The sequence below is a fragment of the Carassius auratus genome, chromosome 9, assembly GCF_003368295.1.
Source record: "Carassius auratus strain Wakin chromosome 9, ASM336829v1, whole genome shotgun sequence".
In the NCBI taxonomy this organism is placed as follows: Eukaryota; Metazoa; Chordata; class Actinopteri; order Cypriniformes; family Cyprinidae; genus Carassius; species Carassius auratus.
In genome coordinates this window covers 35,068,958-35,083,719 of record NC_039251.1, presented here as the reverse complement: position 1 = coordinate 35,083,719, position 14,762 = coordinate 35,068,958, and the positions used below count along the sequence as shown (strand labels likewise).

At 41.1% G+C, this 14,762-nt stretch overlaps 1 protein-coding gene across 1 annotated transcript; it reads left to right on the top strand.

The window, feature by feature from the left end:
* The first annotated feature begins 9,889 nt into the window (after nucleotides 1–9,889).
* On the top strand, nucleotides 9,890–11,693 carry LOC113108033 (uncharacterized). The gene is made up of 3 exons (XM_026270863.1): nucleotides 9,890–9,958; nucleotides 10,070–10,182; nucleotides 10,902–11,693. The coding sequence occupies exons 1-3, from the start codon at nucleotides 9,956–9,958 to the stop codon at nucleotides 11,554–11,556; spliced, it is 771 nt and encodes a 256-aa protein (XP_026126648.1). The 5' UTR covers nucleotides 9,890–9,955; the 3' UTR covers nucleotides 11,557–11,693.
* Nucleotides 11,694–14,762: the final 3,069 nt, after the last annotated feature.

Below are 14,762 nucleotides of genomic sequence, written 5' to 3'. Positions count from 1 at the left end.
CCACCAGCAGCAGCAGCGAACGTGTCTTCAGTGCCTCGGGAAGAGAGGAGGATGGGGTTAAAACCTTCCACTCCGGAGCCTATTCTTTTTCTCCACAATGCTCTGTAAGAGACTGTTCTAACTTTTCATTTGACTGGACTTTATTTTCGTTTAACTGTTGGAAACTGATGGAAAAAAGAATGGACATGTTCTGTGGTGCATTTTTGATGTAAGATAACCTGCAAGTTTGTTTTTAATTAATTTAATTTGTTTAGATTGTAGGCTTTTTTCTCATTTCGTTTGCGAGCACTGTTGCGAGCCTGCCTCAGTATTTAATTTTTTATTTTTTTATTTTACTCACTGTGGTTTAATAAATAAACATTTATTAAACTAACTGTCTGTGTGATATGCTTGAAGTGTTTTATATCTATGGATTTTATTGTAGCCAAGTAAATTATTAGCGTTAATTTGAGAGGCTTAATAGATTAAATATGTTTCAGGCTACTTGCTGTCGACTCGGCTGTTTAACGTTAATCGTCTTTTTTTTTTTTAAATGCTTCAAACATTTTTCTAAACTAACTTGATAAAGAAATGAAAAGAAACATAACACAAAACTGACCCCTTTTTTAATTGCTGCAAATATTGCAGGCTTCCGCTGTGTAATAAAATAAATAAATAAATAAATAAAAACACGGGCTCATGTCGGACTCGGGCTGATAATTCTGATGAGCTGTTGGACACGGGTCGGGCTAGGGCCTGAGCGTCTCGGGCCTAAATTTGAGGCCCGTGCAGGGCTCTAATCAAGACACAACAGGTGGCACAGATAAGGCAATCACGACAACTAGGATAACAAGGGGACGAGACAACACAAGCACATGGGCCAAAGACAAGGCCATGTGCTTGTACACAAAACACGGGTCTGTCATGATCCTGTCTCAAGACTAGAGGAAAGTCAAGACATGAAGGCAGAATCATGACATGTCTTCATTAATAAGCTTCATCCAAATTGAATTAAACGATATTATGTTTTCAAAGAATTTAACCCAAAAGAGGTTAATTGAAGGAAATTTCTCTTACCTTTCCAAGTCTCCCTAAAGTGAAAGAGCTTCATTTTAAAATAATAAATGATATATACCTGTCTAAGGAACTTCTCAAATCAAAATTTGATATTGGAGAAAACTCTTGTCAATTCTGTGATAGTGATATTGAAACCACTGATCAAAGATATTTTTTAAATTGTTATTACTCAAAGTTGTTTTGGACAGTGCAGTAAAATGTCATGTATAATTACATGGGTAAATCCCCTTGAATACAAACAAATTCAGTTTGGTGTGCTTAAGAAAGATTGTTTACTTGGTTAACAACCTTTTTGATGTTGCTAAATTCTTCATTCATAAATGTAGATTTCTGAAAACCCCTCCATCCTTTCCTCACTTTTCTAATGGACTTAAACTTTTTGCTGCTTCTCTTGATGCTCTTTCAAATGAAAAGCTACTGCAGTTGCCAGCTTCTTTAGTGAACTAAGTGCCCAATAACTACTTGCTACCACTTGTAAGAAATTAGCTATCTGTAATTGCTCATTTATTTTTATTTTATTGTAGTATTTTTTATTTTATTTATTTATTCCTTTGCTATTCGTGATTGTGCATTTAATGTATTACATCACTGTTACATATTGTATTTGCAACTATGTCTGCCTCGGAGAATTGTTAAAATTGTTTTTCAGTACCTATTTTGTATGTACATTTGTTTGCTAATAAAATAAATAAATAAATAAAAAGAGATCAGTTTTAGAAGGAATAACAAATGTACTACTAACACATATATAAGACAAATAATAATCATCCAGTCATGCTACGATTGTCAAATATTAAGAAATACATTATATCATACCTTTCATAAAAATAGTCAAATATTTCAGAACAGCTTATCTAAAATGTCTATAATAATTCTATAATATATATCCTTCTCATAATTTACTATATTTAAAATGTAATTTTGAAAACGTGCCTTGTCATTTATACAAATATGTATTCAAATATGAATTATTTAAATAATCTAACAGATGGAGTAGTGAGGTAGTGAAGATGTGTGTCTAGATGTTTCTACACCTTTAGAACTCATGTAGCACAATAAACACTTTTAAATATCATATTTGACATATTACAAACACACAGTTTCTAGAAAAGAACATCTAGAACTGTTAAAGACTAATTCTGAGAAACATCGCTACTCAGGCAGTAGCTGAAATATGTCCAATATCAAACAAAACAGCAGTAAAGAAGATCAGAAATAAAATGTGCATATCTCAGAGAATATTAACACAAATATTACATGAGAACATAAAATAAATAAAAATAAAAGATCAACATAAAATGAGTAACAGTATTTGAACATGAATAGATGATGATGATTATTCTAAGAAGCATAAATCAATAAGTAATAAAATAAATAAATGTGAAAACCAAAGAAAACATTGATCATTCGGATATACATAGACAGTAAAAAAAATTGACACAGCAACCCAATTGGATTCAACAGAGACAAGGGAAGTCAATTAGAAGCCCACACTTCCTGGGGGTCGAGCGTACTGCGCAGACTCACACTGAGCTTGATGACGTGCAGAGAAGGTGAGCGTGAACAGGAGCAAATTTTGGTAAGTATTTTGATTAATTATCTCCCTTGACTTTATGCCTCCACATCCCCCCGATTGCCTCATAGACAGTAAAAGATTGCCTGCGATCTTCTCCTCCTGTCCATATGGTAATTTCTCTACTGTGCAACAGAGAGTCGCTGGTTATGACGAAATCGCTAGCATAATTTTTTTTTTACAAAAACTGCTTTTATGGGGCCACAACGTAAGATAGAAGGTAATGAAGCCTTTTATACATTTTCGTGTTTCTTTAGAAATAATTACAGCTCTCTCTCCACCTTCAATACCTCGACTTAGGTGTCCTTGAGCAAGGCATCGAACACCCAACTGCTCCCCGGGCGCCGCAGCATAAATGGCTGCCCACTGCTCCGGGTGTGTGCTCACAGTGTGTGTGTGTGTGTGGTCACTGCTCTGTGTGTGTGCATTTCGGATGGGTTAAATGCAGAGCACAAATTCTGAGTATGGGTTACCATACTTGGCTGAATGTCACTTCACTTTCACTTTCAAATTACTACGTTTATATCACCACTTGAACTTCTCACTGATTTGGTATTTGAATGTTAGCTTAACTTCAAGTTCCAAACATACTTTATTCGTTTTTTGGAACACTCTATGGATACTAATAAGAATGTCAAAAAGAAAGCAGCCAAACCTCAGTCAGTTTGGATTTACAAAACAAACGAAGAGGAGTGATGACAGCACACCACCTACAACTAGCTTGCTGGAGATACCGCTGCTAAAAGTTGCTGCTAGTGACAGCACCAGCACCGAGGATAGTGAGACTTTGGCACCAGAAACCACCGCTGCGACCTGCAGCGGACCAGGCAATCATGCAACACCTTTCAACTGGACAACAAAGCAGTGGAGTGAGTGGAGAATCAGGAATACATGGCTCTACTCCAAAAATCAGAAGTTAGGATGTAGAGTATGCGTGGAGGCAAAAAGATTGTTGCTCGCTGAAAGAGCAACGGGAGTACATCTGTCAGAGGAATGGATGAATGGAGAGGTCAGCAGCGAGTCACAGAATAACCTGCGAAAAAAGATTTACAAAGCATCGGGACAGTTTGGCACACAAAATAGCGATTGAGATTTCGGAGATGAAGGAAAAGGATGTGCTCCCAAACAAGGTACTTGAAATAAATGCTAATTTAATGCAAGAAACAGCTACGTCTTTCAGATCTGCTTATATGGTGGCCAAGGAAAAAATGGTCTACAGAAAGCTCCCTGCTGTAATGTCCCTTCAAAAGCTTAATGGTGGAAACGTGGGAAATGTGCACAAATCAGACCATTGTTGTGCTGAAATAATCGGACATATTGCCAGTGAAATGAGAGCTAAATTTGTTTCAGAAATAAAAGAACTAGGATCACGAATCAGTATCATGATAGATGAGAGCATGGTTCATGGCCTGGCTTATATGATCATTTATGTGTGGTGTGACATGACAGGAACGGGGGAAGTGGATAATGTTTTTTTAGATATCGTTGAGCTTTCAGAAGGCACGGATGCCGAATCGATGTACAAAAGTTTGAGGAAAGCTTGAGACAAGCGGGACTGGATGATGAGTTTCTGGGAAAAAATCGGATGGAGCAGTGGTACTGACGGGCTCACTAAACTCAAACAAGATTTCCCCAAAGTTCAGTCAATACACTGTCTAGCTCACCGACTTGAGTTAGCTGTCAAAGACTCACTTAAGGAAGTAGCTGGATGTAACCAATTTGAGTTTTTTTATCTCCAAACTTTATGCCCTCTATAACCAGTCATCAAAAAACGCCCGTTTGCTCCAGGAGGCAGCTACAGGTTTGAACATGCAAATCCTAAAAATAGCTCAAATCTTTACAATTCATTGTGTGGCTAGTAGTTTTCGCACTGTGAAGGCAGGATGGAATGATTATCCTGCACTGGCGCACCAATTCAGAACAGCCATGGAAGACACATCTCGCTGCGACACAGAGAGGCAGAAATTCAGGGGCCTGCACAAACTCCTTACAAGCACTGGTTTTTTGGCTGATTTGGCAAGTTGCCACATTCAACAGACCATTGACATCTTGACAGCCATGAAAGCAAGTGGAGGAAAATCCACACAAAAAGCCTAACTACGCATTTCAACTGGCCTGTTCAAATATGTTGAGCTTTCAGAGAGCAGGCCGAAGATAAACTGTCTTCAGTTCAATCAGTCTATTATCAACAGCCTAAAGAAGAGACTGCCCGAACCGGACCTTGTCCAGATGCTGAAGCCGCTGGATAAACGCTTTTGGCCACAGCAACATAGCGCCCGTATCCTATATGGGGAAACTGAGGTTCGAGCAAAAACACTGGGAGAACCGGCCCGAGAGGCTGTCGAGGAGTTCCGGGACTTTAAATAGCAAAACAGAGCACCAGGGAAAATGCTTGTCAAACTTCAATCAGCAAGTCTGACCAACTTGCCGTCCTCAGCTGAGTGTGAGAGGGGATATTCTGCCGTGAATTCTACTGACAGCAAGTATCGCAACAAGTTGTGTGAACAAAGCCTCTCCTCGCTTTTCTTCGTGGATCTGAATGGAACCCCTTTGGAGAAATTTGACCCTCTGCCTTTTGTATCATCTTGGATTAAAGCCGGTCACCGACCCTCAACATCCTGGGTTACAGGACGGAAAGCAAAGACAGAAGACCCCAGGCCTCTGTGGTCACTTCTGATTAAAGGTAAGAATCATGGAATTACTTACTTGATCTGTGCGTTTGTGAGGATTGGCCCTAATCCTATTTAATATTGATGTATTTTTTTATGATTGTTATGTGAGTTATTCTGTTTTTTATCATGATTTGCATGATGTAGGCCTAAGCGCGGTTGATTCAGAACTGTGGACAGAGCTGTTTGCCCTAACACTGACAACACTGACTGATGCTTGCGTTTTAAAGTAAACGGTTTACTAAGTAAACAATAGGTTTACTATCCTTCTGGATTCAGGAGCCAAAGGTAATTTCATTGACACTAGTCTCGCAAATCACCTGACCCTTCCCATTCTTCCCGTGTCTCGTCAGATAAATGTCAGCGCACTCAATGGCCAGGGACTACTGCACATCACCCACACCACAGAACTCATGACCCTCCCCACCTTTGGCAATCACACCAAAACTCTATCCCTTCTCCTCATGGACTCCCCTGTGGCACCCATCATGTTAGGTCATCCCTGTCTGACAGTCACCTTGTGAAGTGAGCCTTGTCATGAGTCTTGTCTGGTCTCTGCTTGTCCTGCTGTGTCTGTTTCTGTCTTTCAGGAGGAGACCATGGTTTTGTCAAACGTGCCCGTGGAGTACTTGGACCTGAAGGAAGTGTTCAGTAAGTCCCGTGCTGCTTCTCTTCCTCCGCATCGTCCCTACGACTGTGCGATAGATTTAGTGCCAGGTAAGTCTCCACCTAAGGCAAACTTTACTCTCTTTCTATTCCGGAGAGGGAGGCCATGGAGAAATACATTTCTGATTCCTTGGCATCGAGGTGTATCCGTCCTTCCTCTTCTCCAGCGGGGGCGGGAATCTTTTTTGTGGGTAAGAAGGATGGTTCTCTGTGACCTTGTATTGATTACCGAGAGCTGAACAATATCACGGTAAAGAATACCTATCCTTTGCCGTTGATGTCTAAAGCTTTCGAGAGGTTACAGGGAGCATCCGTATTCACAAAATTGGATTTACTTAAAGCTTATCATTTGGTCCGCATCAGGAAGGGGGATGAATGGAAAACCGCCTTTAACACCCCTAGAGGGCACTTTGAATACTTGGAGATGCCGTTCGGGCTCTCCAACTCACCAGGGGTTTTCCAAGCACTCGTGAATGACGTGTTGAGAGACATGGTAGATCAGTTTATATATGTCTACCTGGATGACATACTGATTTTTTCTTCATCTCTCCAGGAACATGTGCAACACGTCAGACGAGTGCTCCAGAGGTTACTTGGGCTTTTTGTCAAGGCGGAGGAATGCGTATTCCATGCTGTATTCCAGTCTGTTCCCTTCCTAGGTTATATCGTCTCCTCCGATGGAATACGTATGAACCCTGACAAGGTTAAGGCTGTGATAGATTGGCCATCTCCAGATTCCCGTAAGGCCCTACAGCGGTTTCTGGGGTTCGCCAATTTTTATCGCCGTTTTATTCGCAATTTCAGCCAACTAGTCTGACTTCTGATGGCCTTGACCTCTCCCAGTACTCTGTTCAGATGGTCAGATGCAGCCAAGACTGCGTTCACCAACCTGAAGAGCCGCTTCGTTTCGGCTCCCATCCTAGTAGCCCCTGATCCCACATGGCAGTTCGTGGTGGAAGTCGATGCATCAGAGGTGGGAGTAGGTGCAGTTCTTTCCCAACATGCTGCCTCAGACGACAAGATGCATCCATCCATTTTTTTCATCGGTTATCTCCTGCAGAACGTAATTATGACAATGGTAACCGAGAGTTGTTGTCCGTCAAATTGGCTTTGGAGGAGTGGGGTCACTGGTTGGAAGGGTTGGGGGTACCTTTCATCATTTGGACCGATCATAAAAACTTAGAGTACATTAGAACTGCCAAAAGACTCAATTCCAGGCAGGCTCGGTTGGCACTTTTTTTTGGTCGCTTTGATTTTTCCCTATTGTACTGCCCAGGTTCCAAAAACATCAAACCCGATTCTTCGATCTGACATTATTCAGTGGGGTCACTGCTCTAATGTTGCTTGTCATCCAGGGATAAGCCAAACCAAGTGCTTAGTAAAGCAACGATTCTGGTGGCCACTTATGGCTCGTGACGTCCACGATTTTGTTTTGGTCAGATTTTGCTCAGTTTGCACCAGTGGTAAGTCATCTAACCGACATCAGATGGTCTTCTTCAACCGCTGTCTGTCCCTTTGAGACCCTGGTCACATATCGCACTAGATTTTGTTACCACCCTCTAATAGCATGATGCTCATTTTGACAGTGGTGGACCTGTTCTCGAAGGCGGCACATTTCATTCCCTTGCCCAAATTACCTACAGCCAAGGAGACAGGGATCACTGTCATTGATCATGTCTTTCGGTTACATGGCCTCCCAGTAGATGTGGTTTATGACAATTTCTATCCAAATTTTGGAAAGAGTTTTGTTAATTGTTAGGAGCATCGGTTAGTCTGTCTTCGGGTTATCACCCTCAGAGTAATGGTCAGTCTGAGCGGGCCAACCAAGATTTAGAGAGAACGTTGCGATGTTTGGTCTCCAAGAATCCTTCTTCCTGGAGTCAACAACTCTCTATGGTTGAGTACACACATAACTCGTTACCAGTTTCGGCCATGGGCCTCTCTCTGTTTCAGTTTAGCTTAGGTTACAAGCCACCAGTTTTTCCCAGTCTGGAATCTGAAGTCGCGGTCCCCTCCGCTCACGCATTTGTCCAGAGTTGCCACCGCACCTGGACCAGAACCCGTGAGACTCTGCTCCGGGTGAGGGAGCGCACTAAGACCAAGGCCGATCGCCACCGGTCAAAGCCTCCCGTGTACGTTGTGGGTCAAAAAGTGTGGCTTTCTACTAACAACATTCCGCTCTGTTCCGTTTCGAATAAGTTAGCTCCTAAATTTTTTGGCCCGTTCCCTGTCACCAAGATTATTAGTCCGGTGACTGTCCAACTCAAACTACCTCCAGCGTACAGGAGGATTCATCCTGCCTTTTCATGTATCCAAAATTAAGCCCGAGTTTTATTCACACATTAACCCGCCTACCCCGGGTTCCCCCAACGCCACGTCTCGTAGATGGGGAATCCACCTTTTCGGTTAATCGTATTCTGGACTCGAGACGGAGGGGACGAGGATTCCAGTACTTGGTGGACTGGGAAGGTTACGGTCCGGAGGAGAGGAGTTGGGTACCTGCTAGGGACATACTGGATCACTCCCTTATTGATGATAACAATCGACAGGTAGGGTCATCTGGGAACTCCAGGAGGCGTTCCTAGAGTGGAGGGTACTGTCACGATTGGTAAACCGTGGCCTCAGGTTTTGCATGTGGGTGGAGTTATGTGTGTGTGTGTGTCTTGCGTCAGCACTGATTGTTTCATGTGGGTGTCTCCATTTGGTTCATTATCACCAAACACTCTTCTCCCAAGCAAAAATCTAATGAGTGGATGCACCTGTCGCCCTATTTATACCGGAGTGGCTCAGGTATGTTAAATCCACTAGCCAATTTTCATTGCCGTTTTCTCTTAAACTCAGAGATGATTGGCCTCCCAAGTGAGACCCCATATGTCGTACGACATAAGGTCTCCATTCCCTCCATCAGGGAACGAAGGTTACGTACGTAACCAAGACGTTCTTGTATCTTCACACAATCATTGGCTGGGTGGGTAATATCACATTCTCTGTGGTGTGACAAACTCAGAACACACATTTAACTTTACATGGACTTTAAAATAAACCATATGACCATTTGCATTGAGCCCCTTTTGAAACCCATTTTTACCCGTGATCTCATTGCAAAAGGGTTCTTTGTTTCTAATAAAAGCACCTTCAACTTTAATGTTTGCCTTATATAAAGTATGTGTCAAGACCATCTACATCGTGATAAGATTCCAGTGACATCCAGTTTGTCTGTCCACACACTGAAACTTGTCTGTTGACACTGAAAGTGCAGGAGCCTCAGTCAGTGTGAATTCACCTTGATGGATGCATGTATCACCCAAAGGTTAAAAAACAGGTTCAGTGAAACTGAAGGTAAATAAAGAGCACTATGTAAATGTTAATCTGGTTATTGCGTTTAGTCTCATCCTGTTTACATGTGAAAATATTCAGGAACTGCTATATGTTTCTCAACAGTTTTCCAAATGTTTGCAGTGTTAACGTAGTGATGGGATGCATGACAAAAATAATGGATTTTACCAATTAAATGTCTCCCTAAAATACTACTCATAGTCATTTTCCTGTTTATTAACATATAGAATTCATACAAAAAGAAAAAAAAATATTTTTTCACTAGGATTATAAAATGTATAACTATAAAAACATTTTCGTTCTTTCTATCTTTCTTTTTTTTCAATAATAATAATAATAATAATATTGATATTGTCAGCTTTGATCAACCCATTTTGCCCTGTTTACATGAATTCTGCTGGTTTTCCAAAATCAATATAAAAGAATACAATAAATACAATTGTATTCTATACATAAATACAAAAGAAGATCTGAAACATTCACAGCTCTGGGCCAGGTTATCAGTTAAATTAATCAAAATTCCAGACACTGTACTTAAAGACTAATCGAATTTGTAAATGATAAACTTACAGTCAGGTTTTATAAATGCTTCATTTCCTCCTAATCATCAGAAGAGAAACAACAGCACTTCAGATCTTCTTCCTCAGCAGTCACAATGGTGAGTTTCTGTCCTATTCTATTTTTAAACTCATTCTGTTGTTCAGATCATTCCCTGCATGTGTTGAGCTCAGGTTTTGTGCTGAAGTGAGAGCTGTTTTAATGCTTTTAGGCTGCACTGAAGGGTCTCATCCTCCTCTGCCTGCTTCATCTGTGTGTTCAAAGCATTCAGGATGATGTGAACACTGCCGCTCTTGCTAATATGATTCAATATTTTGATGAGCAGTAAGTGCATTTGTACAGTTTATACTCAGATGTTAGTTTCATATTTTTTTGTTTCAAATGAAAGTCCATTTGCAAACTGTTGAGATGAACATAAAAAGGCAAATATTTTGTAACAATAAGGTTCTTTTTTAACATGATTTATCTATTTTAGTTTGCATGAACTAACAAATTAAATACCTAAAAAGCATTTATTAATCTTAGATATAGGGTTAATATAGATAACTAAAACTAAAACAACAACACTTTGCTATTGAAATCAAGTAAAATATATAAAGAAACATGCAGCTAGTTGTTAAGGAAATATGTCTCATTTTAAGTTAGTTAAACTTTAAAAAAAAAAATCTATATAGACAAAAAAAAAAAACAGACAAAAACAAAATTACTAAAACTTACAAACTAAAATTAAATCGAAAACTGAAAATATTAAAGTAAAATTAACCCAAACTAGTAATAAAAGCTAATAATATCTCAGTAATGCTAAAATAACACTGCTTAATTATTTTAATCATTTTCTAATACATTATTAAAACCAAAAATTGTCTATTAATATCATTTAAACTAACAATGAACTAACATGAACAAATATATACAAACAAACAAACACTGTAAGAAATGTATTGCTTGTTGTCAATGATGCATTAATTGAACCTCCCTATTGTAAAGTGTGACCAATATTTCTTGAAAACAGTTATACTCTTATGCTATTTAATGTTTTCCAGTGTCCAGCCAACAACCAAGCCTGATGTTCAATTTGCAATAGCGATTTTTGTCCCACAATCTCAATGTACAGATGCACAATCTGATATCAGGACTGTGTTCAGCGAGCAAGAGGCAAACCATGTGAGAACCGTTCTCACTAATGGACAGAAATGTGTACTCTGCACAAATTCACAAAACGTCATTGCTGCACGGCCAGTGCAAAAACCACAGGAACATGCTGAGCATATTCTGCTTTATCCTCTTGGTAGTTCTCCCATGGATAAACTTCTAGAGAAGACAGACCAGAATAGCTGTATAGTTTTCTATTCGTACAACTCACCTTGTGTGACAAAATGCATTCAGAGTGCTGACAATATTTTGGATGGCCTTTCGAACTGGAAAAATAAACGAAAAGATGCAATGAATGTTTTTGTCTTTGAAAAGATCTGGCAGAAAGATGCCTGGAGGAAGGACATGGCAAAAGATCTTCTATTGATTCACGACCAAGTGCCTCTTTTTCGGTGTAACAACACTAATGGCATGGAATGTCAGAATTGTGTGGAAAGAAACACTAGGAACGTGATTCCTTTTTGTCTGCCTAAAAAGAAATCAATACTTTTGTATTTCCAGAAAATGCTTTTCTCAATGATCAAACACTGGCGTGTTAATGAATGATTTGCACCTCACATCTTTTATGAACCAGCACACGTTGAGTTATGAATTCTGATTTATTACTCACCAAACAGAAATTGTTCTTGAACTGTATTGCTGGAACACTTGTTCTGTGCCTAATAAAACATTTAAAACATGTGTACTTCATGTGTCGATTTCCATGGTCAAATATGTATTGTAAATATGTGTAAACAGACATTTCATTGGTCTTTTCGTGGTGTTGGAGAAGAGGGATTTAGTAAAACCATGGTTAAATTAGCATAAGGGTAGGTATCCACATCTGTTCAAATAAAAAAAGTCTGCGAAATACATACATGCAAATATATTGTAATATGAAATAATACTATGTACAGTATTAATACATTTGTAGCACATGTGAGATTAGGATGTAGAGGCTCATTATGCATATTATCTTGGGAATCAAATAGAAACAATGACCAATTTAGTAACAACAGAATAAGCTATAAATATATAGAGTACAGTACATATACAACACTCTTCTTTAATGTATAGTATCATGTAATGTAAATAGTTATCTTCACATGGGCTCCTACAGTGTTATATGCAGCAGACAGGTGTTTGTGATGTCAGATGATCTCTACTGCCTTTTATCTTGAAACACCAGCTCAGGAAACTTCTTCTTAGCCATATAAAATATTCAAAATAATTATAAAATAAGAAAAAGAAAAAGAGGGAGGAAATCACCTGACTGGGTAACTTACTGTATTAGCAACACAAGGAAGACAGTTGAAATAAAAAAAAAAAAAAAACTAATTCAATACTAATAATACAAATAGACTACTATTCAGTGAAACTGCTATAGAGTACTGCAATGCTATGGATGGCTAAGATGGAGTACTGAAAGTAATGAACATACAAATGTCTTGAGTATAGCAGTATGTTCTGTGATATTTAAAAGACCTGACGCCTAATTTAAACAACTAAATAACAATTTGTTAAACATCTGATAAACTGATATATTAAATCATAGCCAGTTAACAAGAACATACACTGACAATATACACTAAAAAGAGGTTTGGTTAGTAATATTCACATTCCATGCAGTCACGCCCACATGGAAAGAACCTATATGAGGATATATGTGCATATATATGAAACCTATATACAGCATGTATGCACATATATGATAATCTATATGCTGAATATATGCGTATATGCCACATAATGGCGTCAGTCACAGCAAGAGGTACCAGTCAGGTAAGAAAATCGCTCCTCCACCGGGAAGCGCAGAAACAGAGTGTCGCCGCTCGTGCTCCCCCACTATGGGACCGAGGGCCTCAGCGACGCTCTGAGTCGGGGACTTCCAAAGCTAAAAAGCCTGATTTAAGAACAGTTATCGAGGCCCGTAAGTCCTCGACGAAAAGATCCTGACGCCAGGATCCAGAGGGTAGCCCCTACTGGGGTAGAGCGTGGTCCACCTCATTATACTGTGCCCGCCTCACCTCAGTGCCCTCAGGTCTGCCAACCCTGCCAGAGTTTCAGGGTGCAGCGGCCTCCAGCGAGTGCTGCTCCCAGTTACTTCTGCCTGTGAGCGCAGCGGAGCTGGGATGCTTGCCGCCCCTTCGGGGGCCTCTTACATTTAAACTCTCGAGAGACTGATTCCCTTAGTAGATTATTTAGCAGCGTGGAAACTACTGCCAAATGTATCTCAATGGGTCCTGCGTACAATAGAAAAAGGCTGCTGCATTCAGTTCGGTCATCCACCACCGAAGTTCAACGGGGTTACACCAGCAGAAGTCGGCCCCCGGCAGGCTCTGGTTATGGAACAAGAAGTGAATACCCTATTAAGGAATGAGGCCATCGAGGTGGTCCCTCCTCTAGACAGGGAATCCGGGTTTTACAGCCGGTATTTCAAAGTTCCAAACAAGGATGGGGGGTTGCGTGCGATCTTAGACTTACGTCACCTGAACCTCTCAGTTATGCCACTGAAGTTCAAAATGCTCACTGTCAAGCAGGTTGTAGCTCAAATCAGATCCGAGGACTGGTTTGTCACAATAGATCTCAAAGACACATACTTCCACATATCCATCCTTCCACAACGCAGGAAGTTTCTGAGGTTCGCTTTCGGGGGCAAAGCTTATCAATATTGAGTACTTCCCTTCGGCCTCGCACTCTCACCCCGCACGTTCACGAAATGTGTAGATGCGGCTCTGGTATCCCTGCGTATACAGGGCATCCGCATTCTAAATTATATCGATGATTGGTTGATCCTAGCTCAATCAGAGCAGATGGCGTTTCGACATCGAGATGTCATTCTCGCACACATGAGGGAGCTGGGTTTGAGACTAAATGCCAAGAAGAGTGTACTTTCTCCAGTTCAGAGAACCACCTATCTAGGCGTAGTATGGGATTCGACCACGATGCAGGCACGTATGTCTCCTGCTCGGATCGAGTCGATCCTCACATCAGTCGAGAGAGTCAAAGAAGGCCAGTCACTCACTGTCAAATAATTCCAGAGATTGTTAGGGCTGATGGCAGCTGCGTCCAATGTGATACCTTTTGGCCTGCTGCACATGAGACCCCTACATTGGTGGCTCAAGTCCAAGGGTTTTTCCCCGAGGGGAAATCCACTTCGAGTTATCAAGGTCACGTGGTGATGCTTTCGTGCCTTAGACATGTGGAAGAAACCTTGGTTCTTGAATCAGGGCCCGGTGCTGGGAGCTCCTTGTCCCCGTGTAACGCTAGCGACAGACGCGCCCCTCACCGGTTGGGGTGCGGTCATGAGTGGCCACCCTACCCGTGGTCTGTGGAGTGGTCGCCATCTGACATGGCACATCAATTGCCTAGAGATGCTAGCAGTCTATCGATCATTGAAATATTTCCTCCCAGACCTGAGAGGTCACCTTGTGGCAGAGGCCCGGGGAATGGATGCTTCACCCCGAGGTGGTGAAGCAGATATGGAGAGTGTTTGGTACAGCCCAGGTGGACCTCTTTGCGACTCAGGAGACATCGCAATGTCCCCTATGGTTCTCTCTAGTTCATCCAGCTCCTCTGGGACTGGACGCTACGGTACAGACCTGGCCAAGGCTTCATCTGTACGCATTTCCCCCATCGTTCTGCTCCCGGGAGTTCTGGCGAGAGTACGCCAGGACAGGGTCCGTCTGTTTGTTAGTAGCCCCGCTCCTCGATGGCTCTCCGTGGGAGATACCGACCAGGACAGACCTACTCTCACAGGCGCAGGGCACGAT

Bases quoted from the DNA above. Each gene is read 5' to 3' on its own strand.
- LOC113108033 (XM_026270863.1), top strand. The intron at 10,183-10,901 runs GTAAGTGCATTT...AATGTTTTCCAG, and splicing joins ATTCAATATTTTGATGAGCA to TGTCCAGCCAACAACCAAGC.